Source organism: Rhea pennata, chromosome 3, assembly GCF_028389875.1.
Source record: "Rhea pennata isolate bPtePen1 chromosome 3, bPtePen1.pri, whole genome shotgun sequence".
Classification (NCBI taxonomy): Eukaryota; Metazoa; Chordata; class Aves; order Rheiformes; family Rheidae; genus Rhea; species Rhea pennata.
This window is the reverse complement of record NC_084665.1, coordinates 50,069,918-50,094,335: the sequence shown is the minus strand read 5'-3', so window position 1 is coordinate 50,094,335 and position 24,418 is coordinate 50,069,918. Positions and strand designations below refer to the sequence as shown.

General features: G+C 43.4%; 2 protein-coding genes across 11 annotated transcripts in view; one reads left to right on the top strand and one right to left on the bottom strand.

Moving 5' to 3' along the window:
* Nucleotides 1-850: 850 nt before the first annotated feature.
* Nucleotides 851-22,162, bottom strand: GGPS1 (geranylgeranyl diphosphate synthase 1). 7 transcript variants are annotated; one of them, XM_062572287.1, is made up of 5 exons: nt 21,644-21,694; nt 18,442-18,733; nt 17,616-17,711; nt 6,397-6,467; nt 851-2,755 (listed from the first exon to the last, which is right to left on the bottom strand). In XM_062572287.1, exons 3-5 carry the CDS (start codon nt 17,683-17,685, stop codon nt 1,994-1,996), a joined length of 903 nt encoding a protein of 300 aa, XP_062428271.1. In that variant the 5' UTR covers nt 17,686-17,711; nt 18,442-18,733; nt 21,644-21,694; the 3' UTR covers nt 851-1,993. The 7 variants fall into 7 exon arrangements, with proteins under 7 accessions (XP_062428271.1, XP_062428272.1, XP_062428270.1 ...); XM_062572288.1 differs by lacking the exon at nt 21,644-21,694 and adding an exon at nt 21,437-21,451; XM_062572286.1 differs by lacking the exons at nt 18,442-18,733; nt 21,644-21,694 and adding an exon at nt 22,025-22,109.
* A 394-nt stretch (nt 22,163-22,556) lies between these two features.
* The window catches only part of ARID4B (AT-rich interaction domain 4B), a 96,979-nt gene continuing 95,117 nt past the window's right edge, over nt 22,557-24,418 (top strand). For all 4 annotated transcript variants that reach the window (XM_062572279.1, XM_062572278.1, XM_062572280.1 and 1 more), the window contains exons 1-2: nt 22,557-22,824; nt 23,924-23,985. In XM_062572279.1, coding sequence (XP_062428263.1) covers nt 23,980-23,985 — 6 coding nt within the window. In that variant the 5' untranslated portion in view covers nt 22,557-22,824; nt 23,924-23,979. The remainder of the gene's footprint in view (nt 22,825-23,923; nt 23,986-24,418) is intronic.

Sequence of the window (24,418 nt, the reverse complement as noted above, 5' to 3'; positions counted from 1 at the left end):
AATAGGTGATTCCTGCAACAATACAGTTTATGCACTACTTTCCTCAATTCAACATCAGTTGCAACAGTGGTTAGAAACCCCCAAGACAGGTTATCAAATTGCACTTTGCTGCAGAGAGTTTTTCCAGACAAGCTTAAGAGCATATAGTGCTTAGTAATGAGCCTGTAAGTTGAGAAAAAGAAGATATAACTCGCTATCATTAACATTAAAGAAAATACAACTTCTGCCAACTGTAAGCCATTCAATACCAGCAACCAGGTACGTTCAGTGAAAAGGCTATTATTCTGTGCCTAATAAGAGTATTTCATTTTAGAGACAAAGATCCCTCTCATGCATGCATGCAGATAAAAGGGATAGTCTATCACCTATAACTATATAACATCTCTGACTAAAAGCAGTCATCCTGAATCCATGGTTGTTCAGTGCTTTCTGAAGAATGCTGAGGCTGCCCAGAGACAAACCTTTTCCAATTAGTCTCCCCACTGGGCTGCAAAAGTGACTATCCCCATTTTTTAGGTGAAGTAACTGAACACATGTAAAACTATCCTTCAACTGGCAGAAGCCAAGCACCTCTGGACAGTTTTTTGTAAGTGAGTATACTTCAGCAAAAACCATCACAAATAGCACCAATCCTACCTCTGTTCTAAACCATTACCTTTCTACACCAGAGCAAGATTTCAAGTGGCTAGGAAGATTAAGGGAACTGAACCTCATTAAAGCCAGCACAGCCAAGATGACAAATACCCTTTTGGCTTATGTTTTGTTCAGCTTCATATATAGACATCCACAGATAAGCAGAGATTTTTAATCAGGCCCACTCCAAAACCAGAAATCCAATCCTCAGTTTCAGTTCTATTTAAGAGTACTTCATTATTAACCAATAAGCAACAATACCAAAGTAGTAGTACTGCTTGTAAAACAAGGTACAATATCTTGTTTTAGACAAAAGTTAGAAAACTTCCCTCTGTAGAGAAACCAGAGCGCAGTTCAGAACAGGAACATAATATAAATTATGAATCAACTCCTGGAGAAAGATGCTCTCAATTGTAAGCTCAATTGTAAGCAGAGAGGGAAGAGACTTGCCTCAGTTACAGTACCCTAAAGTTACATAGCACAAATTCCAACTCATCCCTAGTGGCAGCTTACTGTATTATTAGGTGCAGTTATGTATACTGCATCATCTAATTTGTAGATTTAAATCCTATGCTATGTAAGTGATAACAACATATTTGACAGTTTAAAAATATAAAACCATAAAATCTAAGAGCAGAGCTAGAATCAGCAGCAAGTTTATGCTTTGTTGATGAAATAGATTCTTTTCCCTCAGGTACCTAGAAGTCTTTCAAAGAGTAGCTAGATAAACTAAAATTTAGTTTCATTTGGATATAAGTATTACTTTTTAAAATTTGTATTCCCTGAAAATAGCCTCAGAAGCTGGATGTGATATTCCCACTAGAACTTAGCAAGGCTGACCCATCTGCTCTTTACAATTCTAATTTATAACTATTAGGCAACATTTGTGCAGGCATTAAGATTACAAGTATCTCCTTTTGTTATTTAGTCCTGTAAATTACCTATATCTCATTGTTTAAAAACACACAAGCCACTCAGGTCAGACTTAATTTAATACTAAATTTCAGCCAGAAATCTGCAACAGCCTGACTAAAAAAAAATGCTATATAACCTGTGGGAGTTAAGACTGAAATAATGCCATTGAATCTAAATGTGGTCTCCGTTACACAATCAACACTTGATTCAGTGTGAGTAGATGTTTTAAAGCTATCTGCAAGCAGTTACAGTTAAGGCAGTACAGATAATAAGTTATATTTTAGCACTCAGTGAGCACACAAAGCATTTCCAAAAGCATTTCCAAAGGTAATTTCTGCAATCTAGCAATGAGAGAAATAAGATTTCATCCTTCCATCATCTAAGAACAATCTGATTAATTTTCTCATTTAAAAGAGTTTATTTGTTCCCAGGAGTTAAATAAATGCTAATTTTCATTTTCTTTGAACATTTTACTCAAGTGTTCAACTAGTGCTACAAGCTCAGGGTTTCCCCCAAGTGATTCAATTTGTTTATAGGCTTCAGATTCAAGCTCTTTCAGTGTATTCCGAGTGTATTCAAAGGAACCCACATTTTCAAGATAATGTACACAGTATTTTTTTATATCTATGTTTTCCGTCCTTTGACGTAAGATGTTTTGCACCTGAGTACTTTCAGGTCTTGACCAAATTGCATGAATAGTTGGGAATGAGAACTTGCCCTCAGTTAAGTCTTCACAAAAACTCTTGTTTTCGCTATATTCTTTGGAGTGCAAGTTGGCATAGTCATCCCTTATTTGGAAGAAGAGACCAAGGGTGTTAAGAAGTGGTTTTAAGTCTTTTTTATAGTTTGAAAAGAGCTGCATGAGGCCTACAGCTAATCCAAAGAGACCACCTGTCTTTTGCAGTACCATAGCTTTATATTCAGCTTCTGTAGGACATGTGTAGGTATCCCTCCAGTAAATATCCAAGCCTTGACCTTTATGGAGTTCCAGTAGCTGACGGGTAAAAACTTTAACAGCATCTGGGTGATCAAGGGTTAAAACCTTCTCTAAGCCAAGGAAATACACATAATTAGCACAGTTGATTACTGACGGAATTCCATAGATACTGTGTGCCACTGGAAAGCCTCGTCGTAGCTTTGAGTTATCTTCAATATCGTCCACAAGTAGGCTTGCATTGTGCAACATCTCTGTCACTTCAATGATAACCTATTACAAGAAGAGAAAATAATTAAGTCTCACACTAACTTAACCTCCAATTTTGCAAGACCGTATTTAAAAGGTGTAAGGTTTTGAAGTGCGGTATTCCCTGTCACTGGAGCTCCCATTTAGATCCATAGGTCTTCTTACTGTCAGTACAGATTTATGATTCTCTTCACCAGCCAACTTGCTGCAAGTCCTGGATAACTTTGCCTGTCTTTTGTAATGTTTTCTGATTCAAAGTGAACTTTCTCTTGTTTCTACTTATCTGTTCCTTTCCACTGCTGCTACAATTCTAAAAATGGGGCACTGTCTAGGAACTATGCAATAATTCTTGATATTAGAAACAAATTAGACAAGCAAAGAAAGGCAATATAATGTTGCAATGATAACCTTATCTTTAACACTGAGCTCTTAAGACACTGACTGTTCTCTGAAACACCTGGAAAATTCTTGGCAGAAAGGCAACAACTACAATTTCTTTTGGAAAGGTTCTTAAGTCCTTCCACTTGTTACTGATAGGCCAGTATCAAAGACAGATACTCAAAAAGGTCATCAGCCCTGGAACTGATGACATTTGACTAGAAGCAGTGAGCTTTTCTGAAGCAGTACATTTTAAGAAATGATTTTAACATATGGTTTAATTGCACAGTTCCTATCCAAGGAGCAGATACAGTCAACACCTGTTTAAATGGAAATAAAGTTACAGATGTAGAGCTGTATACTGCATTAGCTCTTTGCAAAACACATTTGATTAAGATACAACTTTGAAGCTAACATGCAATTATACTTGGTAGCTACAAGCTTTGCACTTAAATGAGTCATTCATCAAAACAACAGCTTCTGAAAAAAAATGCATCACGACTACTGTTTTAAGTAGTGGCAAGTAACTGGAATGGCCCATATTTGCTTGATGCTGTAGAAAGTGGTAGGGGGACTTGGTTGCTACAAGCATTCATTCTGAGCAGCAAGCCACAGTGTTAGGTGACCACTGCCTCAAAGGTTAAAAATCAAAATCTGACAATTGAATTGTCTGCTGGAGACGCACATGACTGCATAAAGAACAAACTAAAATGCACTAATGACTTTCTACCACTTAGAAATGATGCCTACTTTGACATGTAAAGAAATACTGTTGACTATTGACTTTATCATAGAGTACTTAAAAGCAGCTTCATATTATTTATCTGAATACTCATTAGTCTATTATCAGTACTATGATGAAAATTCCCATATTTTGCTTTTATTCATTCCACAAATTCCTTGTACAAATTTTGTTAACCTATTTCACTTTACTCTTGCAGTTTCACGAACTTTCACAGCTTAGACACTTAAGGCTTTGTTAAAGCAAGCAGTACTTCATGACTATGTTTAAATTACCCTCTGAATTTCCATTCAAAAGAAGACAGTGTCAAAAATACTTCAAAGATGAAAGCAAGAGAAGAGGTTCAGAAAGCAGAAAGAAAGTTTAGTCTCCAAAGGATATCAAGAAATAGTCTAAGGAAGTAGGAAAATTGGTCTTTATAACAAGAGCTGAAAAAACAGTGCAGTGTTATATTTATAACCCAACCCTATATAATCAGTGGTGGCTGCAGTCTCACCCCAAGACAGCTTTCTACCCTAACTGCAATAGCTATGAAATTTGCTTCACTGTACTGCTATCTCAGTGCATTAACTTGGTAGAAGAAAGTTAACCTGACAAATCTGATTTTCTCTAACTCAACAAGGTCTCAGTGCTGTCTCAGTGCAGCATAAGATGACCACTAGAGATGTTGCAAGTGGAAAAAAACACTTGGCTGGAAACAGTGAAGTGGTGGCAGCCAGTACTGAAACTGACTTGACTGCCAAGGCACAGTAGCCTCAATTATACTTCATCTAGGCAAGCTACATGAAGACAGTGATCAAAGGAAAAAAAAAACTCCCATGGAGGATTTAAGTATGCATCTTATTCTGACATAAATAAGGCATGGCAGAATTCAGAAGAATAGAAGAAAAGGTTTCCTAACCATGGAATCAAACAGTAAGAACATAGGGAAATCCTAAAGGTTAGGATATGACAAAGAGGGAACTAGAGGTAGTTTCCCAGATTCCAAAAACTTCAGGTTGTGGAAGTTAGCACAATTATGCACAAAAACAATAACAATAGTGGCAAGATTAGAAGATAGAGTTTTATTTTTGTCCTCTAATGACCTGAAGGATGAAAACACTGAGGTCCATCGCAAACACCATAAATGCTAAGGGAAACATTAAAGCAATTTGATTTGCAAAGATAACTAAAACAAGGTGTCTAAGTTCTCAAAAAAAAAATGTTACATGATCAGTTTAAAGAGACAGGCCAAACTGGTAAGCTTCCACTCAGGCAGAAGCACTGCAGTTTTAACTCTAGTGCATGACAAAATTGAGCTCAGTTCTCACAGGCACTCAGCAAAAGGGCTATAGACAATGGTCAGAAATTGCCATATAGAAAATTTCAGCTGGGCATAAGGAAGAAAAATTCTTCACCATGAAAAAGGTTTCAGCATTGGAAAAGGTGCCCAGAAAACCTGCAGAATCTCCAGATATTTTCAAAACAAAGCCCTGAGAAGCCTGATGCAGCTATGCAACAATTGCTGCTTGGAGTGGGAGGTTATCCTAGGAAACTTCCAAAGGCCCTGTGATATTACAATAAGCCCATACATAGAATTTTAAATACACAATTTAGCATATACTATCTGGGTATGTAACTAAGCAAAAAGGATAGCAGTGGCTAACAAGAAGCCAGATGAACACATCTGGCAAAAAATTTATACGGACTAGGTTAAAAAATACAAGTTATAAGGCAACAAATGCAACCTCTGTTTAAATAACTGGAACTCCTTTACTGCTTGAGAACTTGGAGTGCCACTCTTAAGTTACACGGGCTCCTTTATGACACACTGAAGGTACTTCTGCTTAACCATTAGTGAAATTAACACAAGATCAGCTGGATGAGACTGCCAAAAAATGTGGTTATTTTAATTCCTTACACTGTATTGGGTATGGAAAAATCTCCTGTACCCTAGTCACACAGTTTGAAAGAACTGTAGTCTGGATTAAGTGAGAATGTTTCATTTGACAAAGTCAATGATACACAAATACACTGCCACGTACCTTGCATAGGGACGTCCAAGAGTAAAGAGGAAAGGGGACATCTTGCTCTGAGATGCTTCTCATTAGGGAATAAGTTTAAACTGTATGATGGAATTCCAGTTTTAGGCTTAGAAGAATAATGGTCTATAAAGAATTTAACAGTTGGCTTTGACATTTTTGTATCAAGATGGTAAGAGATGATCTTCAACTACTGTATCTGGGCAGTTTATAAGAAAATATTTGGTTTATTTCATAAAGCATAACTCAGCATTAATAGTAGAAGTGGGTTACAATGGTAATTGCTTATCAACAGCTTAACAGGCTGAACACACTTTGAATGAAGTAACTATTCTGGATGAGAAATTATAGTAATCTTACTGTTACACTAGTCTAAGCTTTCAGGAAAAAAAATTTACTGGGAAGCTTTATGTATTCAACAATTAGTGCTTAAGATTTCTGATCATTTATGCTACATAAAAAGAATCCATTAGCTACAGTCTTTCAAGAAAGATAACAGCCCTTTAAAAATAATTGGTGAATACCTGTATTTTATCTTCTGGAACATTCAGCCAGTGATTAAAGGCCTGTGACAATTTCGTTCTCACTTGCTTACCTACAATAAAAATATTGTTATAGGCATTTATAAATATCAGATAAAGTGCATTATTAGAGACAGCAATTTCTCCATCTTAACACCTGCCACCAATCTGAGACCAATAAGCTGATCAGTATGATCTCTTCAACTGAGATTTCACTTGAAAAGAAAAATAAAGCATTATAGCAAGTACAGTTTGTTTCTTCATCATAAGCAAGCATTTCAGTTGTTAGCAGCTTCTATTTCAAACATTTCATGGCACTATGTAGAAACATTGCTAATGCATTTATTTTCATGTTACTGTATTTAGTTTTAGCATTTTCAGTAGAAATGTTTTCCAGCCTGTTGGTACCTGCACAAATAAGCTTATGTGCATTAAACTTTAGTTTGCCAGGCATGTTGACTTTATCTACTAACAGATAATGAAGTTTCAACATTATCCATTGTTAACTAAAGATATACTTGTTTGTTGAATAGTTCTCTTCATTTTTAGATCCTTCCCCCACCCATTGATATTTGTAAAACAGAAAAGTGATATTTGACATGCTTTTATTTTAGAGCTTTTTTTAAGAAAATCTTACTCTGAACAGCAAGAGAAAGCTTTCTAAGAATGCAGACATTTATCCTGCACCCCAGAAGTCTACCTATGAATAACAGGATTTGATCTATTTTGGCTTGATTCTCAGCCAAAGCAGGAATTATCCAATCACCTATTTTAGAAGCCCTCCCCCCCCCAAAAAAATCCAATTTTAGTGTTAGAATAACTGTTACTGTTCACTCCAGATTTGCTCTACCTGAAGGTGTTGATTTTAATACAAGTTAACCTATATGCCTATAAATTAATGACAACAATTTCTTTTAAGAAATTGCCATAGGCTACAGAGATTTTTTTCAGGACATCTTCACCCATGATCAATATGAAATCAAGTATTACACAATCAACCCCACCCACACTGAGATACTACACTGCCCAGAGCCTTAAGCAGCTCAGTTACCTTTAAGATCTGTGAATAACTGCAGGACAAGTTTAGACAAACACCCCCGCATATATAGCTCTCATCAACAAGGTCTGCAGAAACAGCCTTAAACCTTAAAGCAGTGCAACCTGGATAATGCGTTTTAAATTATTCCTCTCAAATTCTACAGAGAGATAACTTAAGAATGACTCTGCAAAAATAGTATTCACGCTAATGATAGCTTCCTGCCCCAAGCACTGAGGAATTTTCAATATTTGACCTTTTCCCTTTAGTTTCTCTATTGCTGGAGTGACCAGTATATGCAGGACTATGTAATAAACATAGGCAGATTCATTTGCAGTGCTATATCCCAGAGACACTAAACTGGATTTTTCCTTTTTTAATTAAACCATCACCAGGTGAGCTGCAGTTTTGTTGTTTAGGATTCTGTAGTAGGAACATTAACCTTTCTTCCTCCAAGTGCCTCAATGTTTCTTGTCTCAGTTCTCAGATTTCCACTGTTTCCTGTCATCACTACCTTTTTGTTAGTAAGACTGGTGAACTGTCTTCCTTTCCTAAGGTGTCTTGTGCTCTGGTTCTGTCCTGTCAGTCTTTTGCTTGAATTGTCAGCTACTTAGTTCTCATTTACTATACTCAGTTTTAAACACTAAGCAATAGCTTCTCACAGGAGGGAGGGATTGCTTTGTCTTCTTAACAGCACCATAGCTTCCTAGATTTCCCTGAGCAAGCTTGTGCTCTACTGGAACAGCACATACAGAGGTTAAAAAGAAGTTTCAAAATCAGATATTTAGGTGTTCGAGTTCCCACTTTAACACAGGTAGTCAGAGTTCAAAGTAGTTTTAAATACAAATTGGAGCACTACCTAAAAGTTAAAAAACTTCTTATGTTAATCAATTACCAATACTGATTCAAGTTTCAGACCTGTTTTTACAACAGCGGTTCCCCTAGATGCTAAGGATTTGAACCAACACTAACACTCAGGCTTTTCCTTCTTCCCACTCTGGTGTGGCAGGGTCAGATCAGGAAAGTGATCTGGCCCACAAACTTCTGACCACCAATACTGCACAAATGAGGGTTGAAATGCCCTGTTCAGCTGTATTAATGTTTTATTTAAAAAAAAAAAAAATATGAGCTATAACAGAATAAGAGACTGCTCCTGAGTACTGAATAGAGCTTTCAATTAGGAACATCTGCTAAACTGTATGGCTTACCAGGTTCAGTATTAACAATATATCAGTACCTCCATAAAGAAAGCTACTCCGATAATACCAGACTAAGGAAGTATACCTTATCTACAGTTTATTCCATTCTAAATTACATTGATACAGAGAACACCTACCTTTTAAATACACTAAGCAGCCACTTTTTTTGAATGCATTTCCTAGCAAGTAAGTTTGTGGAATGCTTGATATTTGTCAGCAAGCATTATTCCATTGTGAGGCAGGTAACTCTACTAGTACACAGTCTAAACGGACTACTAACATGCACAATAGATTTAGCATTTTAGTTCCTGAGTACAGACAGCATAGCAAGGCTGTCTAGACACTGACTACTCAAAGAAAAACCACCAACTGAATGGTGAAACATTCATCTTTCCTCTTGTAGGCACAAATTTTACTCCGTTTCTCCATTCATCACTATCACGTCACTACTCTGTTGGTCATTCTGAGCAGGCAATGATAGAACTGGAAAGGACAGCAGTCTAGCTTCCAAAGTTAGAAGTTCTACCTAGTCGCAGTGATATCTATCACTAGCTTTGTCCACAAGCTTTTATCAAAGACAAGCTAAACGCATGCCATTTTATCTGCTGAAAACTGCCCCTATTGTCTAAATCTAGCTATAGAAAGCTTATTTTCTCTTCAGTAAAGCTAAGCGGAAAAGAAAGTTAAGAAAAAAATATTCAAAACAAAGTATATTCTTATTCTTATAAGAAATTTGGTCAGAGTAGACCCTTTCCATTCAAAGATCCACTTAGCTTACAGCTGTTATACTGAGGACAATCCCTCCCACTTCTTCAGACAGATGAGACACGTTTCTCTAAAACTAGTCAAAATACGTAAGTGTTCTTCTGAAAGGGTACAGACCCAGAATCCAAAGATGTCTACTTTGGACAGGGAGAACAATAACTTTTCATTCATGCTGCATTAAATTGACTTCAAACTGCATCCTTAGGGCAGCACTCCACTTTGTAGGGATGCATAAAAGGGATAGCCCTTTCGCCCTTTGCCATGAGGGCTGGGTTAATGGAAAAGCATTAGAACTTCATTAAGCTAACTCAACTTACTATCCAGCAATAAACTGTCCACTTTCTTCTGGGTTAGTTCCTTGCCAACTTAATGCGTTGAGTCTGCTTATGAAATGAGTCTGCCAGAGTTAATATAGAGTAAGCAGCACGTGCTGAGAGCCAGAGGAAAGGGAACAGCCTCCTTTCAGCAAGGCAAACCACTGGAGTACCTCAGCTATGCTGTATACTTTCACATTTAGTTCTGTCCTCTGATGAGCTAGAGCTAAGTGGAACAATTCCCTGATCCAGTGTCTCCGCAAAGCTGCAGGAACACCACAGCCAGCATTTGTTAACTGTTGGAACATATATAAACCTGCTCTTTGCTTCTTCAAACCGGGCTGCTGCTTGCAACAGTTTAAGGTCACAGTAGGAAAATAACTCAACTTTCTTATTTCCTCAAACTCCTTTTAAAAATCTCAATTGAGTTATTGAACCCTTGGAGAAGGGTTAGACTGTAAGGACAAGAGATTTGGTAAAATTGTACCACTTAAATAGTTTAGAGAAAGCTGTTTGAAGCAGTATGCAAGATATCTATTCTGAAAGATTTCTTCCCAACACTCTGGCAATTCACAGAATTGCCAAGTTTGGAAGGAAATCTCTAGAAATTGTCAGTTCAACCCCTCTGTTCAGCTTAGGGCCAAGTAGAGCAGGTTGCTCAGAGCCATACCCACTCATGTTTTGTAGATCTTCAAGAATGTAAACTCTACAACCTCCCTGGGCAACTTGTGTTAAATCATCCTTACAGTGAGCGTTTTATGTTAAGTAGAACCTGACGTATTTCGGTTTGTGCCCATTGCCTTTCTTCCTGTGACTGGGCACCACTGACAAAGTTTGGCATATATATACACAGTAGGTGTGTGTATATGTACATATATATATATATATATATACACATACACACACACGGTAGGTATATATATATACACACACCTATCAGGTATTTATATGCTTTGATAAGATTCTCCTAGAGTCTTTTCTTCAAGGCTGTAAAGCCCCAGCTCTCTCAGCCTCTACTTGTAGAAGAAAGGCTCCAGTCACTTGATCTTCTTTGTGGTCCCTCATTGAACCCACTCCAGTACATCTATGACCTTGAACTGGGGAGTCCAGCACTGGACCCAGTACTCTAGCTGTGGCCTCACCACTGCTGAATGGTAAGTAAGGATCACCTCCCTTGACCTGCTGGCAAAGCTCTGCCTAATGTAGCCCAGGGTGCTGTTGGCCTCCTTCACCACAATTGCATATTGCTGGCTCATGTTTACCTTGTCTACCAGGACTCCCAGGGTCCTCTCTGAAAAACTGCTTTCCAGATGGTCAGCTGCCAGCCTGTACTGGTACATGGGGTTATTTCTCCCTGTAGGTGCAGGACTCTGCACTTTCTTTTGTTGCATTTCCTGAGGTTCCTGTTGGCCCATTTATCTAGCCTGTCGAAGTCTCTCTGAATGGCAGCACAACCATCTGGTGTATCAGCCACTCCTCACAGTTTTGCATTGTCTGCTGACTTCCTGAGGGTGCACTGTCCCTTCAGGCAACCCATTAATGAAAATGTTTAACAGCATTGGCTCTGTATTGACTCCTGAGGGACAACACTTATGACTAGCCTCCAGCTGGACTTCATGCTGCTAATCACAATGCTTTAAGCCCAGTAGTTCAGCCAGCTTTCAGTCCACCTCACTGCCCACTTACCTAGTCTGGGGCCTGGGACTCCTGTAAGCACATCTTACCAGTAAAGACTGAGGTAAAGATGACACTGAGTAACTTGTTCTTTTCTGTGTCCTCTATCACCAGGTCCCCTGCACAGCAGCAGGCCCTTATTTTCCTCTAGTTTTCCTTTTGCTGCCAATATACTTGTAGAAACCCTTCTTATTGTACTTCATGTCCCTCACCAGATTCAACTCTTTCTGCACGTCAGTATAGGCTGTTCTGAGCTTGGAGGTAAGCCTTGGGAAAAAAGTCACACAGGTCTCCTGATACTGTTCCCTCCATGACCATCTTCCACTGGATTCTTCAAGCAAGTGCCCAAACAGGCTGAAGTCTGCTCTTCTGAAGTCCAGGCTTTGTTTTTTCCCTCCTCACATGATCCTGACCACCTGACCCAAAGGATCTCATGGTCACTGCAGCCAAGGTTGTTCCCAGCCTTCATATGCCCAACCAGTTCTTCTCTAAGTATGAGGTCCAGCAGAGCACCTCCTCACATTGGTTTCTCAATCACCTGTATTACAAAGCCATCATCACTGCCTTCCAGAAATCTCCTGGATTCCAGGAATCTACCTGCTGAGTTACTTCCAGTGGTTGAAGTCTTCCATTAGGACCAGGGCCTGTGAAATTAAGGCTTCATCCTGTTTTCTGAAGGAGGCTTTATCTACTTCTTGATCAGGTTGTCTGTAGCAGAGACACTATTGTGTCAGCCACATTTATCTACCCTCTAATCCTAACCTATAAGCTTTTGTTATCTGACTCAAGGTAGAGCTCCATGTAGTCTAGCTGCCCCTCTGCTCAGCCCTGGGGAGGCCTCATCTCAAGTCCTGTGTCCAGTTCTGGGCTCCCCAGTATGAGAGAGACATGGAGCTACTGCAGAGAGCCCAGCGTAGGGCTACGAAGATCAGAGGGCTGGAGCACCTGCCCTATGAGGAACATCTCCAAGAGCTGGGCCTCTTCAGCCTGGAGAAGAGAAGACAGGTGGGGGGCAGCAAATCTTATCAATGTATGTAAGTACCTGAAGGGAGGGTGTCAAGGGGATTGGGCCAAACTCTTTCCAGTTGTCCCATGTGACAGGACAAGAGGCAGTGGGCAAAAACTGAAGCACAGGAAGTTCTGCCTGACCACGAGGGGGAATTTCTTCCCTGTGAGAGTGACGGAGCACTGGCACAGGTTGCACAGAGAGGTTGTGGAGTCTCCTTCTCTGGAGATCTTCAAGGCCCGCCTGGATGCAACCCTGCCTAACATGCTTTAGGTGACCCTGCTGAGTGGGGAGGTTGGACTAGACGATCTCCAGAGGTCTCTTCCAACCTTACTGATTTTACATAATGATTCTACATAAAGGAGAACTACCCTTCTTTGCTGTCCCAGCCTGCCTTCCAAAAGAGTCTCCATCCATCCATGCAGCACTCTATTCACATGAACTAACCCATATCTGATATCCCAATGAGATCATAGCCCCACAACTGCACAGACTTCTAAATCCCCGTTTGCTCCCCATGGTGCACACATTTTGTACAGGTACTTCAGAGAGTCACCTAGTCCTGTGGATTCTTCAGAAAAAGTGAGACAGCTTCCCCCATAACACCACCCTCCCTGGACCTTCCTTTGGGTGTACATATTGGGATGAGCTCCCTTCTCAGCCCTGTTTTGATGGTCTCTTGTCTACATCCACCTGCACCCTTTGCTTTCAAGCCCACCATTTCCTTAAGAGTGGGTAGTCATCTCCCTCCTGTCATTCCTACTTTAAAGCTCTCCTCACCAGGTTAGCCAGCTTGTTAGCAAAGATCCTTCTGTCCCACTTTGGCAAGTGGATTCCCATCTTCTTCCTAGTAGTCTTGGAAGGCAGGATCCAGCTACTTCACCTCAAGCCCTTTCCCCTCACTGGTAAGATCTGGAGAAAAACCAGCTGGTCTCCCATGCCCTTGGCCCTTGCTCCAAGAGGCATGTAGTCATGTTTGATAAGCTTCAGATCTCCCCAGCAGTATCCATCAGAACTTATGTGGAAGAACAGCAGGGTTAAGAAGACCAAGGACCAGACAACCCTCAGTGTAATACTCTAGATCCAATCTACAAGCAGCAGACCTCTGTGGATAGCAGGTCAGGTCAGTAGATGGGACTGTGTCCCCTGCAGAAGGGAGTACTCCACTACTTTTCACTTGCTGCTTTTTCCTGGTGCTCCTGTAGTGACACCAATCCAGGTACTTTGTCAGACAGAGCTTCCAGCAGCTTGCCTGCTTCCAGAGCACTGAATCCATTAGCATAGTTGCAGATCTGCAGGAAGAACACAACCCTTTCTCCTGGTGCCAGAAGGCATAAGCTTCCAGTCTCTCTGGTGAACCAGTATGGGAATCTGTTTTCCAGCCTATTAAGAACAGACTGTCTGCTCTTTCTTCACTACAGCAGTGGTTCAGACTCTTGTACCTGCAGGAGATCCTGTCAATCTCCTTTGTTATCTCTAACACTGTGCAGAGGGATCCGTAACACCCTCTTGCAGTTCCTTTGCTTAGTGACACTGATATCGCACGAGCAAACACTTCCTGCAGGCAGGGACCACCATTTCCCTCCAACCCAGTAAAGGGGCCAGGCATCCTAAGACCTGTGGAGCTGCAGCCTCCCTCTCAGGAGCTCTGCTTGAGTCAAGGCCTCTGATGTTCCAGGGGTAATTACTCCATTTGTAGTGATCATGCCCTGTGGTACATCACCAGCACTGCTAAGTAAACATACACTGTCCTGAGCAGTTGTGGCCTCCTTCGGTGCAAAACACACAGAAGTTGCTGGTTGTGCTCCCTTCTAGAAGATGCATCAGAAGGGTGAGCAAAAGAAAAAAGAAAAAAAAGGGAGTTACTGAAATAGTGTATTTTAGTAGGTTTAAGGGAGGCTACTGTTACTCAAAGAAGCATCAACTCGCTCTTGCTACTACTCTCAACTCCTTCAGTGAGCTTGTTCAGTTCAACATAGCAGGAAGAGCTGAAAAAAACCCAGTCTCTTCACTGTTTAGCAAGCTAAACAGGCCCAGCAAAGGGTGTAACCAAGATCAGAGCAGTGAATGGGGAAGGGCAGAGGCGGATTTGGATCAGGAACTACCCCCTTCAATAGCAAGCTGTTGATCACCTCAGTTTCACTGCAACTCTTCAAACTCCAGTACTGCTTAACCAGCTGCCATTGCTAATTCAACCACTCCAAGAGAAAAGATTCTTCATTCATTGTCTATATGAACGAGAAAGGCCAAAGTGGACCAAATTACTAGTGTTTGTGAAAGTTAGTCCTCTTTATTGAACTTTGATTAGTCCAAGGGATAATGCTGGACAAAACAGAACATTGTCATACTAGCTTATAGCAATGTTCCACCACAAATAGATTTTACAAGAAAATCTACTGTTTTGAAATCTATGTTCTCCTAAGCACTACACTGTTAGTTAAGGCATAAACAGCTACCCTACTAGTAGCTAACGTAGCAACATAATACAAAAACTTAAGCTATCAACCTATTCTATCCTAGTGTTACAGAAGTCAAAGAAAAACACAAGTTTAGAGTTTAAGTATCAGCATGAACTGTTACTGTTAAGTCTCATCCCATTTAATGAGAAGCAAAATAACTAGCTTCCTCTTGTACTAAGGCTTAAAGTTTTAATATTTTTATATTAAAGTTTGCGTTCTTACACTACAGAGCATTAGCAGACACTTGCTTTCCAGCTATGCTTATCAACTAACTAGTACACAGGCCCTTTTTTAAAATAAGGGAATTTGACATGCATCTCAATTCCTTCAAGTTCTTACAGGCTGCTGAGCCACTTGGAGAGTATGTTTCTAAAAAGCCTTACAAGACAAGCTACTGGACTATCCTTGGGCCACACATACACATATTTTTGACTCCCAGCCAAGCTTTCTCCAGAAGCCCCTCACAGCTTTGTTGTGTAGTAAGGGTGTAGAGAGACAAGATAGAAAGCTAATCTTAACAGAGAAACACCTCTGTCCCCACCCTTGTGCCAGCTAACTAACAGGACAGATTAACCTTTCAACTGCACTTAAAAAAAAAAAAGAAAAAACCAGGTTAGGTGATTGATACTACCTAATCATTTGGTTAGTGAGCTGAAAACTGGCACCTGTTAAGCAGGAGAATATTGCCAGGAACACAAGGAGGGAAGTGAAACTGCTTCTTTCAGCAAGACCTTGTTAGATTAGCTCAGGCATCTCATCTGGGCCCCACCCTAATTACAAATAGTTAGTATAATCCCTACTTTTTCCTTCAAACACTGGTGTACATACTGATGGTCAAGTCTGCATAAACAATTGACTCCTAACTCTGTAGCTGACACAGCTGATTTTTGGGCAAAGCCACAGTGTTTCAAAAACATCCAGCTATATGATTTCATAAACGCTCAGTGCAAGCTTCCTGCAAGCACACAACTTACATGATGAGCTTAGAAGTTCTCCCTTTTAGATTGTGCCATGAGTTTTCACACAAAGAAATCTATAGTCTCTTTCACCCCTTTCCAAAGCATTAACACATTGATCTTCACTGTTGATTTGATTAGAGTGGACAGTCAGTCTTACGACACTTCAGTAGAATAGGATAAAATGCTTTCATTGCCACTGAGAAAAGCACTGCATTGTATAATCATAAAAACATGCAGGCACTAGCCCAGCACAGATACAAGTTCTGATGGAAGTTAGTAAAACTATCAGATTGGGGTAATGAGGATTGAATCCACAAGTTATACAAATTTAGTACAGGAGTCAAGGTAGAAAGGCTAGACAAATATCCTAGATACATCATCTGAAATGAAGGCTATTTCAAGAGCTTTTAGTCAAGCACTTATGTCAGTCAAAGTTTTTTTGTCAGAATACTATTGCCTATTTTCTACGAGGAAGCTGAGCTTTTTCTCTCCTCCAATACCTTAAAAAAATAGGAGATAAATAATCAGAATGATATACTGTTATTATACAAAAACAAACAAACAAAAAACACTCAAAGATGGTATTGGAGAGAGGTATTAGCTTTTTTTTCAGGTCTCACTCTTCCAAAGCCATCTAGAACAGCTCAGATTCATTCTCAGGCAGTTATCCTAGCAAAATCACTATGCAGTTTAAAACACCAGTTTTAAATGGAAAATACTGCAAGGAAACAGGAAGCAAACTTCCTGGCATTCAAAAGCAGCATTACTACCAAACTCAGTGTGGACAAGCTCCTGCTGGGTTTGTAGGTGCAAATAATGAAATTCATTGTGAGCAAGTTAGACATCTGCCCTGCTAATATATATGTCTTGTAACAAGAGCCTCTTACTACTGTGACTGTTTCTTTATGCTACTTGTCCAGACAGAAGTGCTGGAAATTATTAGGGAAAGTAATTCTGACCAAAACACTATTTACCATATTTTCTACCTTCCTGAACTCCACCATTATAAGACAGAAATCAATAATGCAACAGCCTCAATGATGCAAGGTGATTCCACCATTATTTCTACAAAACTAGTCACTTTGATAGCTTGTGTAGTCTTTCCTGTTCAAGGGTACAAGTAAAAACCACAGCATACAATACGGTTGTTTGCTCAAAGAGACTTCCAAGATATGTACCTATGCAATAGCTCTCTATCAACCTGGCTCCTGAATTCTACCAAAATTGCTACTGTCCTTAGAGGGAAAGCTTCATTTGAATGTGTTGCTAATTGCCTGATTCCACACAAGGACTGGCTAATCCTCTCAAGTGAAGCAATCCAAGGAGAGTTGAAATTGGCCATAAGAAAACCTGACTCTACACATATCAGTGACAAGTTGCAGAAAAGAAGCAGGTTCTTAAAAAAAGAAAAAAAAACACATTCTTACACACACTATGAAGCACAGCAAGTAGATAATCTTGTGCTGACTGAAATCAGTGCTGACTGTTTCATTCTTCAAGAATGAAACACAAGTCTTCAGTACTCGCTCTTATTAGTTTTAAGAAGTAGCATGTCAGCTCCTCTAAATGAAGAGTTGAATAACTGAAGGAGGACCATCTGCTCTGGAATGGGCAGACCTGAGAGCCACTGTGTCAACCTCATTAGAAAGGCTAGTTTTCCAAGAGGAACAGAGAACAGAAAATGGAAAATGTTACTTTTATTTTTAAATCCACAAATTGAGAAAGGTTAAACTTTTTGGCTTATATTTAAGACAAAGATGCTATAAAACCAATTTTGATATTAAAGCCAATTCAGTAACAGAAAACTTGCCTGGAAGTTGAAGTAAATACCGGTATGGCTCTAGAAGGATTCTTTTAGATGTTTCATCCATTTCATCCATTTCTTTATTTCATAAGAGGTAGTTCACTGTCAAAAAAAGTGTTAATAACATCGTTGAGATCAAAGAATCAGAGGAGTAATAGAATAAATCAGCATAGAACTCAAACTAAGCTGACTTCCCTTCCAAATGCTATCCATAACCAGAAAGTTTAGGTTGCCTTAGGATGCCTGGTCTTAGGCATCCACATAGGCTGAATATTGGCTTGAGTTTTTTCAAATAATTTTTTGATCTTACTTTAAAATGCAGAACAGGAATATACTACTTCCTTGCCTTTAATAAGCATTCAGACATCTTTATACACCTTCCCATATTACATACATCATATACTCTTATGAGTCTTTAGGATTCATGCCCTTCATACTTCATCAATTATCTATTGTTTTTCAGTTCACACACTCTTTAGTCATTTATATTTGCATTTTTTCCAGGCTTTTTTCTATAATAGATTCTCTCCTTTCACCTCCAGCCTTCCTTGCTGCACTGCAGATGCAGCAGCTCAAAACAATTCTTCTAATGTCATTTTAAGACAGGAACTGCAGCAGTAGCATAAAGTCTCATGCTACTTCAGCATCATTTCTCAGCTGTTTAGTAAGCATCTTGGAATCCATGTACTTTTCCCCTGGAGCAACTGAATAGTATAAGTTATCAATAGAAGGACTGCTTTAAAGTGACATTTTAAACTATGGATGAATGCATTCTTAATATAGAACATAAAAGGGAATGGTTAGCATCAGTGAAATGAACTATATTCCATACCTGCTCAAGGTTATCCAGTAATGTAGCTTCCCCTCAACAATTACAAGAGATTAAGATCACTGCTTCTTCTTAAGTTACCTGGACCAGTTGGCATTCCTCAACATTTCATCAGCTTCACTTTTCAGTAGCAGCTTACTCAGTCCCTGCGTACTCCCATTCCCACTTTCCTACCTCATAGGTATTGGTAGCAGCCCAAACTGGGGAAGCAATCCACATGAATAATTTTCCAAGTTTAAGTCTAGATCAATTCCTTCATTTGGTTCACTACACACATTTGCATCACCTATCACAGCTTCAGAGAAAGAAAGAGATGCTATTTAAGCGAGCACAATTGCCAGAGAAACATTCAGAAGACTGCACCTTTTGGAAAAACTATGCAAAGCTTTTCCATCAGTAATGCCACAATAAGCAGTCCAGTCCTTCCATCTTATCTCATGGTGTGTCAACACAACTGGCCATCAGGCCAAACTAATCTAAGTCAGATTTATTTAACATAACTCCCCCCCTTCTTTTTTTGGTCAGCTTATAACTCAATGGATAGGAACTGCTTTTGAGCCAGCACTGCTACTAGGAGTCAGCTGTGAAACTGCACCTTCATACATCCAGGGTAAGTCTCAAAGGACTTTAGCGAGGAAGCACAGTCAACAAGATTATCGCAATTTATGGTCAGATGTTTTGAACAGAAAGAAAAACTTATAAAGAAAGATAAAGAGACACTACCAAGTTAACAACTCTCCTTTGACTCTCATCTGCCAAAAAGCTGCACTGCTGGTTTAGAAATGAAAGTGTTAGCTATCCACAGAGCTAGAGAACACGATGTTAGGGTTGCAATTTCTCTTCTGTAAAGGCTTCCCATACCTAGACAAGCAGTCTACAACGAGCTTGCATGGCAGTATCACCAAATATAGCACTCAAGATTGAAGTCTTTCTCAAGAAACTGCTTAAAAGTAAACCTTAATTCTTCCTCTCTAATCAGGGACTGAGAAGGTTTCTCTTGTCTGAAGGAAGAAAACAACATTCAGGATCCTGCAGTAACTGGAAATAGGCTGGTATTACACCACATTGCCAAACTAAATCCTCAATCTTTTAGTGCTAAACTGACAGGAATCTCCTGTGTTAGTCTCTGAAACACTTTTTTTCTTTTCAAAAAAGAGAAGCAGGAAGACTAACAGATAACTAATAGTTAGCGACTTAGCATAGCAGCCTAGAAAAGCTTAGCTATGGTGATTTAAGCTATCTCTATATGAAATGGTAGGTAACCTCTGCTAAGAAAGAGAGAAACAGTCTAATCATTCATAAGAAAGCTACATGTCTAACACAACAGAAAGAGAACAGTGACCAGAACCCCCCAAAATTATATAAGGGACACTTGTTAATTATGTAAATAAAGGTGCTTAAAGGTCAATCAGTAAAAATACCATGAAGTATGAGACAAAACCTGTAATATTACTACACTTTGCAGAAAATTCCTACACTGAACACACTGCAGGAAATTCTTGATATTAAGGGTTTCCTGCGTAGGCAGCTGATCAAGTTACTGCAAAAGTTATACTGTTAAAAAAAAAAAAAAAAGTCTTTCATTCAGGAAATTGAGACAAGATCTCAGTTAACACCTCTTGAAGTAAAACTGCAAAAACTTGAACAATAAATGAAAGGGAATGTAAAGGCTTTCATTAGTGGAAGTGCAATCCTGCATGTATGTTTACTCAGAAGATAAAGGCAGTAAAGGTGATTTTGCTTAGTTCAGTTTCTTTTCAAACTGTACACTTCCTGCATGTCAATTAGCACAAGGCTTAAATTTTTCAGCTGTTTCTCAGTAGCTCCATACAAGCATACTCTAGAACAACTGTTATTCACATAGTCCTCGCAATGACAATAGACAGCCCACAGAACTGACTTTTGAATTGCAACACACTAATGATCTCACTGAAAACACAAGATGCTAGAAGAGGACAGTAGTATGGGCCTCCAGAAGTTGGAACTAAGACAACTGAAGTAGTGATCCATAAACAGCTTTCCAAAGAGACAAGTAACATTAGATCTAGGTTACACTTCAACAAAAATCTTCGCTTTTCAACTTTATAAACAGCTTCTCACTCCACCCTTTCCATCCTGTAGATCTTTTTCTATAGATCTGTATCCTCTACCTCCAACTGAGGAAATAAGATTACCAAAGTGTTCCAGGTTACACATACACCTAACAGGGAAAAAAAGTACTTTAAAAATTGGCACCATCGCAATAGCTCCATTCACAGCACAACTACACAGAAAATAAAACAGTCATCAAAGGAGCAGTGAACTGCATTGTAAAGCCAACCACCCACAAAGCTCTTAAATCAGTCTCATCACAGAATGTAGTTCACAGAAACACTGGTTTCATTGTAACCAGGGAAAAAAAGAGCCCCAACACAGGGGGAAGCAGGAGTGAGAAGGTCTGTTTCAGAAGGAATACAGATATTGTTGTGAGCTCGTACTGTACCAAAGAGGCTATCGAGACTCTTAATCCAACTGGAATTTGGATAGGATGCTTGTCATCCTAGTTCACATTCTCATTGTAATTAGAAGAGTTCTTTTTATAGCCCATCCTAGACTGATAACACACAAAACCATATTGCACTTTAAGTAGGCAACATCCCACAGGTGGAACGATAGCAGTTAAGTCATCCCCAAAGAAGCAGCTAAATAACTCTTTCCACAGTTGCATTTCAACGGCTCAGCCCTGCAACACCAGGGCAGCGAGACACGTTACTGAAATTGTGCTTCCATTTCGACAAGATTTCTAAGTACAGCTAGGCAACAACGCTACAGAAAAGAGAGCAAAAGAAGCAGGCTCCCGAAGTCCCCACACTAAGTTGAGGCAGCATGCAGAGAGAGTCTAAGTTATTGGGCTGATCTGAACACAGAAAACGAACCAGCACAGACCACTGCCGTGCCCACTTCAGAATCGCTTCTCAGATTAAAATTCAAATTTCGCAAAGTACGCGAAGTTGTTAACCTGCTAACAGACACCTGGACTCCTTCTCCTCAAACCAGTGGGGATACGGTTCATTTTTCAGAGTTTGATGTGAGAGCTGCAAACGCAAAGGAGGCTGCGGAACCTCTCTTAAGTGCTCCCACAACCCCAAAAGGAGCAGCCCAGCCCCACCAGCGCCATTTTAGAGAAAACAAGCCCGCCAAGCACATCCCGCTCCCCCCGCCCGACCTCGGCCGCCGCAGAAGGGAAGCGCCGCCCGCCCCGGCCCCGCAGCCGCTCAGGCAGCCCGCGCCGCCGCCGCCGCCCAGCGCTAACGGCGGCCGCAACCGCCGGCTCCGGGCCCCCTCCCTGCTCTCGGCCCCTTCCAGGCAAGCCGCCAGCCCCTCCTGGGCGGGGCGGCCGCGGGGCCCGCCGCCCTCCCCGCGCCGAGCCCCGCTCGAGGGGAGGCGAGGGGAGGAGGGAGCACCGGCTCCTCTGACGAGCACTGCCCCTCCCCCCCGCACCCGCCGGCGGGCGCCTCCCACCACCAACGGTCGGCGAACGGGCAGGCGGCGCGAGACAGCCCCAGTCAGCCGCTCGCACCCGGCCTCACCAGCAACTGCCGCTCACCTCGTCTTCGCCTCCAGCCAGAGCCGCGCGCGCTCCGCTTCGCTCCCCCGAGCAGCCTCCACCAGGACTGGCGGCAGCGCCGCTCGAGAGCAGAAGCGCCGCCCCCTTCCGCTCCGCCGGGCGCCACCTTCCCCCCTCTTGGGGGAAAATGCGCCACCAGAGCCTCACTGCGCAGGCGCCAGCCCCGCCCCCCGCTCATTAGCATTCCGCTTGGGCGCCGTCCCCTCGCGGCGCCTGCCCGCGGGGCACCCTGGGATATGTAGTCCGCCTCGCGTGCCAAGCCGCTTCTCGAGCGCGGGCCAGCGGCGAGGGAAGGACAGCAGCGCCCATGAGCCTGCTCGGCGCCGAGCCTCAGTTTCCATAGAACTGGAGAAAAATGACGTCAGTATTTCCGACGCGGCAGCCAATGGGGGAGGGCGAAGGGTGGGCTTTGCGGGCCGGGGCCCAATAGAGGAGGCGGGGAGAGGGGCGTGCCCTCCTCCCCTCCTCCCTCCCTCCGCCCGTCAGTCAGTCAGTCAGTGCGGGAGGGGGAGGGGGACCGAGAGGCTCCGAGCCGAGCCGAGCCGAGCAGTCACCGCTGCCGCCGCCGGGTCCGGATCCGGGCCGCACGGATCGGCCCCGCCGCACGCAGCGCCGAGCAGCCGCCGCCAGAGCCGTTACCGGAGCGTTGAGCGGGGGCTGAGGCCGGGCGAGGGGGTCCGGAGCTGAGAGGAGGCTTCGCCCCGTCCCCCCCGTCCCCCACCCCCCCAGCGCGGGTCAGGGGGAGCAGCGGGCGGGCGGGCGGGCGCCGCGGAACAAAGGTAACAGCGGCGAGCCGCGGCGGGAGCCGCCGGGCCGCGGCGGGGGGCGGCGGCGGCGGCGGCGGCGGGGCGTGCGTGCGGGGGGGAGGGGGGCGGTTGTTTTTCTCCTCGGAGCGAGACTGCGGCGGGACTCGCCGATCCTCCTTCGCGCCCCCCTCCCCCCCGCCCCCTCCGCCCCGGCGGCGGGAGGGCGATCGGGAGCCGCCTGCGTGCGGGAGGCACCGGCGCCGCCGCCAGCCCGCTTCGCCCGCCGGCGGGGGCCGGAGCCCCCCTGCTGCACGCACCCGCTCCGTGTCCCCGCTGAGCAGGTCGGGCCCCTTTCTCCCCGCCCCCTCCCGCCCGCCCTCCCCGTTCCCACTCCCTTCTTTTCTTCTTCTTCTTCTTCCTTTTCTTCCCCTCCGTCGCCTCCCTCCCCCTCCCAGGCCCGCTGCGCCGAGCTGGGGAGTTGCGGCTGTTGCTGCTGAAACTCCTTGCCGCGGAGTCAGCGCTTTCCTTTATTTGGGGAGGGGGATGAGGCGGTGGGGGGGGAGGAGCCGCCGCCATCCGGAGCCGCAGCCCCTAAAAAGCGTGAGAGTGTCGGGGTGTGGGGGGGAGGCTGCCCTGGCCCCCCCCCCCCCCCTCCGGTGCCCCAGGGCGCACGCAGCCGCTCCTCTTCGTCGTACAATGGAGGAAGAGCCTCCCCCGGCGCCTGCCGCCCTCCCCGGCGCCCCGCCGCACGGCGGCGGGGGCCGCCCGGCGCCCGCGGAGGGGGCGCAGCGCCCCGGGGCGCCGCCGGCCGCCCCGGCGCCGGCCCTGGCGGCGGCGGCAGCCGGGGAGGCCGGCGGTGGGTTGTTGTTGTGGCAAGTTTCTCCTCCTCTGACAGAAATGGCGTCAATGGCAGCGAGCGCAGGGGAAGCGGCGGCGTGCGGCAGCCGGAGGGGAAGCGGCGGCGGCGGCCGGCGAGGGCGGGCGGGCGGGAGGGGAGCGGGCTCAGCGGGGGGCTCTGGGGGAGGCAGGGGGAGTTTCGGCAGGAGCCCGCCCCGATGCTGGCCTCCCCTCCCCTCCCCCGCCCAGTGCGAGCGGCTGGTGCGGTGCCTCAGTGCTTTGTTTTAAATTCCAGGTCCGGCCTCGGCCGCTCAGCCCCGACCGAGGCTTTTACCGCAGCCTGAGCTCATCATGAAGGTAAAATACTCGCTTGTGTGCCTGGCAGGGGAGGGGAGGGAGGCTGGCGCGAGGAAACGCTGTCCTGTCTGTCAGTCCATCCGTCCCGACCACCGGCGCTGGAGCAGGCCCAGACTGCGGGCTGCTTGGCCCCCGTGCTGCGTTAGTGCCGCGGCTCCTTGGCTGCTCGTGGAGCAGGTTTTGCTCCACCGCGTTTTGCTGGGGAAAGTGCAAGTTCGCTGTTCTCCTTCAGAAACATTGTTTGTAGGAGAATAAGGACATGGCTGCCTGGGCTGAGCTTGCTTCATGGAGGAACAGGGGACAGTCACCCTGCTCGAGAAAGTAATGTTGCAGGGGAAATGCTGGCCGCATAGCTGTGCCTCTCTGAATAGAGAGTAAATAGTAGATTTACTTTGTATGTGTTAGGAGGAGTTTTGCGGAATGAATAATCTTG

What these genes read in the sequence shown, in the direction of transcription:
- GGPS1 (XM_062572286.1), bottom strand. Translation starts at nt 17,685, where the DNA reads ATGGATGAAATGGATGAAACATCTAAAAGAATCCTTCTAGAGCCATAC. An exon ending in GTATTTACTTCAACTTCCAG is followed by an intron (nt 6,468 to 17,615) that starts GCAAGTTTTCTG and finishes TTTTTATTGTAG; the next exon opens with GTAAGCAAGTGAGAACGAAA. An exon ending in TTCCAGAAGATAAAATACAG is followed by an intron (nt 2,756 to 6,396) that starts GTATTCACCAAT and finishes TTCTTGTAATAG; the next exon opens with GTTATCATTGAAGTGACAGA.